Below are 4,387 nucleotides of genomic sequence, written 5' to 3' on the forward strand. Positions count from 1 at the left end.
GTAGATTAGCTAGCTAGTTAGCTTACTTAAAGTCCAGATGAAGTGAAAACTGCCTTTAAGATCACATCATCAGTTGTATTGTTCTGCTGTTTAACCATTTATGACAAAAAAATGTACAAAAACTCAATTTATTAGTATTTTATATCAGAATCCAATCATTGTTGTCTTCAACGATGTTGAGGGGCTTTACGTCACCATGAACTAACTGCATTTCAACACAATCTACTCTAATCTCCCATCACTGTACAAAACACAAACTTTACCAGTGATTCGGTGAAACTGCCCCCATCCCGGCAGGAGATGTATGACCATGATACGGACTCTGTCCAGACTGGGACTCCAATGAACAGCGGTCAGACCGGGACTGAATGCAGCATCTGATGCTGACGGGGGACAGTTTGACTGCAGGGAATAAAGGACTGAGGTGGTTTATTGACGGATTTGGCTCCTGCCACCCCGGGGGCTAAGTCAGCTAATGTTAGCTGCACAAGCCCACACGGCAGCTACCGTTAGCAGCAGTTAGCTTCTTTTAGCAACAAGTCCATCAGTAAACTCCATAAATCACCTCGGTACCGCTATCGTCAAACTGTCCTCTCTCTGTCTCGGAGGTTGTGTTAACTGGAAGGCTGCTGAGCCCCGTTCAGTTGCACACCAACGGCAGCTATATTAGCAGTTAGCGCAGAGGCACCAGAGGACTCCTTTTGACTTTGTGTTTAAAGCTCTTGGTTTGTCTGTAAAAAGGATTGGAAACGATTGTGCTCAGCAGCCATCTGCTTCCTGCTTTAGAGGGACCCTCCGCAACCCTGACGGACCTCCGCTGAATGTTAATTAGGAAGGAAGCAAATTGGTGCCCACAAAATGGTCACAGATGGGAGCAGAAAAATCAAGTGAAGTCCAGCTGATATAATGGATTGGAATTATTACTGTTTCTTCCTCCCCGACATTGAGCACCATGTTGGTGGAAATTAGATTTTGTTGAATTATTATCCAGTTTTATTTGTGGTTGAGAACATATAATCTTTTTATTCCACAATCTAATGCTGCTATTTCACATTTTGCCTCCAGAATTACACATATGCAGTTTATTTATCCATTATATAGATCATTTTATGAGTTCATACTAGCAAGTGCAAACTAAGATTGAAAGGGATGAAGCTGCACTATTTCAGCATAAATGTCTTTTACAGGAAAAGATCATTTATGGAAACCATACAACCTATTTTACTACTATTAATAATTACCTTTAATAACATTAATGAATGTACAGCTTAATACATTTAAATAAATAATTAAAAAACACGACACTGTAATGGTAAAATAACAGAAGCTTTGTAACTGCATTTAGTTTTAACTCCTGTAATATACTGGAGCTACAGTGGTTTAGTCCAGTTAAAGTCATCAAATAAATCTGATAATTGGAGGAAATAAGAAAAAAGGAAAATTTTCTTAAAAGATTTGTTTTTTTATTTTCATGAAGAAAATTACAGAAACATTCCTGATTAATAACTTTTTACTAGATATTTTGTTTTCACAGTACAAATAAAAATTACAAAATTAAGTCAGTGTCACTTAACATTAATAAAGCTGCTTAATCAAAAGTTTTCTAAAGTTACGAAATAAAGTTACTTTTAGTTAAAATTCTTGATGTAGTTTTAACAATTTGTTTTAGCTAAATTAATGTATCTGGTTTTACAGTGTAGAGTCAAAAGATCTGGTAGTTACTGCTACTCGACTACGCTAACGTTAGGCTTCATGACTGGATTTAGCTTCTGCCTCATACGTACATACAATAAACAGGAATTATAAAACGTATTCATGCTAATTATGCTAACTGTCCAACATATGTGTGGACTGGTCAAGAATGATGAGACCGAACACAAATAAAATTATTTTTGTGGGTTTTTATTCCCCGACTGAGCTTAATAAAGAACAGCGTTAATACTGTATAGAATTTAGGACAGTTATAGTTACAACAAAACAAAATGATTACTCTTCCCTATTTCCTTATTTGACATCAACCATCAGCTTTAACAGTTCTCCTTGGCACCTTGATTGAACAATAGTGTAATGTGGCGCTACCCCCAGCTACAGTGTAACTATGCTCAAACATACCGCCTCAACTGCATTAAACTGAACTTCAGTCATTAGGGCTAACTCTAGACAACAGTAGTGCCAGTCCTCTCTAAATAAGAAAATAAAAACATTTGTTAAGTACATTTGTTACTTCAAAATAAAATAATTCAATTCCATGAGAAATATAAAAATACATTCATAACAAAATATTCTCTTACAATACATTCGTACAATTCAGAAACAATTCTCAGAGAAATATAAAATTAACTCACTTTCACTCCAGTGTGCGGCCTGTGCTCCAAGACACACACACCTGGAATTCAACACGCATATCTCCCCTCTAAATTAGGCAGAAAACATACAAATGGTAGCTTATTTAACAGTCAGCATACATTATTATGAGATAATTCTGCTTATACATGTACTTTAGCATTACTCACGCTAACCCCGCTGTTCAGTGTTGCCCTCAGCGTGGCGGAGATACTCATTTACAGATCTACAGAAATCGTCAGGAATACAAAATCATCATTAATCAAACTTAAGTCTTCTAACTTAATCATTATCTCATCTGCTGACACTTTCATATTTTACCGAAATTGATAGGGATATTTACCTTTCACATAAACAAAGATACATACCACGGCAGTCCTCCTGGTACTGCCACTTCCTTGTTATTAGAGTCTCGGCAAACTATGCGCTCGCGCACGATTTACCTTACACGCTACACATAGCATAACAATGCCCCCTTGAGGGAAAAGGAACGCTACTACAGTACTAATCCCGCAAGTCAACTACATAACACTTTTTAAGGAGAAAACTCCTGTGTAACCCTTGTATAACACATGTTCACCTGGATACACAGATGTTTTCTGATAGTTCAGCTGTTTGTGTCTCTGATGGCAGGTTGAAGTTCTGAATCCTGATGACAGTCCTGCACAAGGTATTACAGTGGTAGTCGACCCTGGCCAAGTCATGGGCTTGACTGCTCCCAATGGCATGGCAAGGCTTACCATCAACACAGACACACAGACTACAAAACTGACAGTCACCGTAAGTCTTTTTTTTACCTTTCTTCTATGCATTGGAGCTCATTTTGCCAGTGGAAGCTATTCCTTACCTCTTTGTTATGGTTCAGCTGCTCAAACATTTACAGTGCAGCGTGTGAGCATTTTCAAGTCAAAGAGCAATATCTTTCTAAACAGCCGATTGATATCCTAAACAGAGGAGAGTGAATACTGGACTCAAATCTGACAGGTGGCCATAAACAGGACTCTAAATTAATGCTGATGTTGTTATTTTTGATAACTTGTTAGCCATACCAACTTCATAAGTGAATGATACAATAACAGTACAGGACAGTGACTTTAGGGGGCATGGCCTGTCCGTTTTAACACCAGCATTGAGGTGTTTAATCATAGTATAGTCATAATAATTCACTTTAAAACACATTTTTCACGGGTGAAGTAACCTCTTAAACCTAGGTTTATCTTTAGTCAGTAATATTAGTTACTTGAAAGTGCTTTAACTTGTTAACATACTCAATTTAATGGAAACATTTAATACGGCACTGAAATTGAACAATGTAACGTACCATAGTCTACAGACATGTTGAATGTGGCAACAAAGCTTTTTGTTATTCTATGTTTAGCTATTATGTGAAAATATGTCAGTTTATCAGTGTTTTATGACTATTAAGAGATTTTATATTGCTAGGTCAAGCTATACCAGGCAAGGTGATTTTTTTGTATTTAACTGTTCGAGTATGCTTGCCTGTTTCTTTAATTGCAGGCAAAGACCAGAGATCCTCGTATTACTATACCTGAAAGACAAGCATCAGCCTCCATGGATGCTGTCCCATATGAATCCAGAAACAAAAACTACATTCATATAGGTGAGGAACATCCTAAAATAACATCAGACGGTCAAAAAAAAAGGTGGCAGTGGCAAAGTGTGTGCCATGCACTACATCTTTTCAGTGTCTAGCATTCATCACAACATGTCCTTTTTGCAGGTGTGGATGCAGCTGAGCTCAATTTAGGAGAAAACCTGAGAATCAACCTCAACCTCAAGCAGCAAAGTCAAAACAATGACATCACATACCTGGTGAGAGAGGTTTTACACCTGCATATATATAACTATTTTTGTTGTGACCCACAGGTTGGGTGGTATATTTTCATTATAAGTGCTGATGTGTACATTTGTGTACCCAGATCTTGAGCAGAGGTCAGCTGGTGAAATATAACCGTTACAGGATGAGACAAGGCCAAGTACTGATTTCCCTGTCAGTTCTCATTACCAAAGAAATGCTGCCATC

The 4,387-nt window shown here is 37.6% G+C and overlaps 1 protein-coding gene across 1 annotated transcript in view; it reads left to right on the forward strand.

The window, feature by feature from the left end:
- LOC118328769 (complement C3-like) overlaps nt 1-4,387 on the forward strand; it is a 27,458-nt gene that overhangs the window by 22,178 nt on the left and 893 nt on the right. Inside the window, exons 2-5 of the mRNA XM_035662668.1 lie at nt 2,977-3,123; nt 3,862-3,964; nt 4,085-4,176; nt 4,284-4,381. Of these exons, the coding sequence (XP_035518561.1) occupies nt 2,977-3,123; nt 3,862-3,964; nt 4,085-4,176; nt 4,284-4,381 (440 nt within the window). The remainder of the gene's footprint in view (nt 1-2,976; nt 3,124-3,861; nt 3,965-4,084; nt 4,177-4,283; nt 4,382-4,387) is intronic.

The sequence above is a fragment of the Morone saxatilis genome, unplaced genomic scaffold, assembly GCF_004916995.1.
Source record: "Morone saxatilis isolate NCDOM2014 unplaced genomic scaffold, NCSU_SB_2.0 Contig18, whole genome shotgun sequence".
Taxonomy (NCBI): Eukaryota; Metazoa; Chordata; class Actinopteri; family Moronidae; genus Morone; species Morone saxatilis.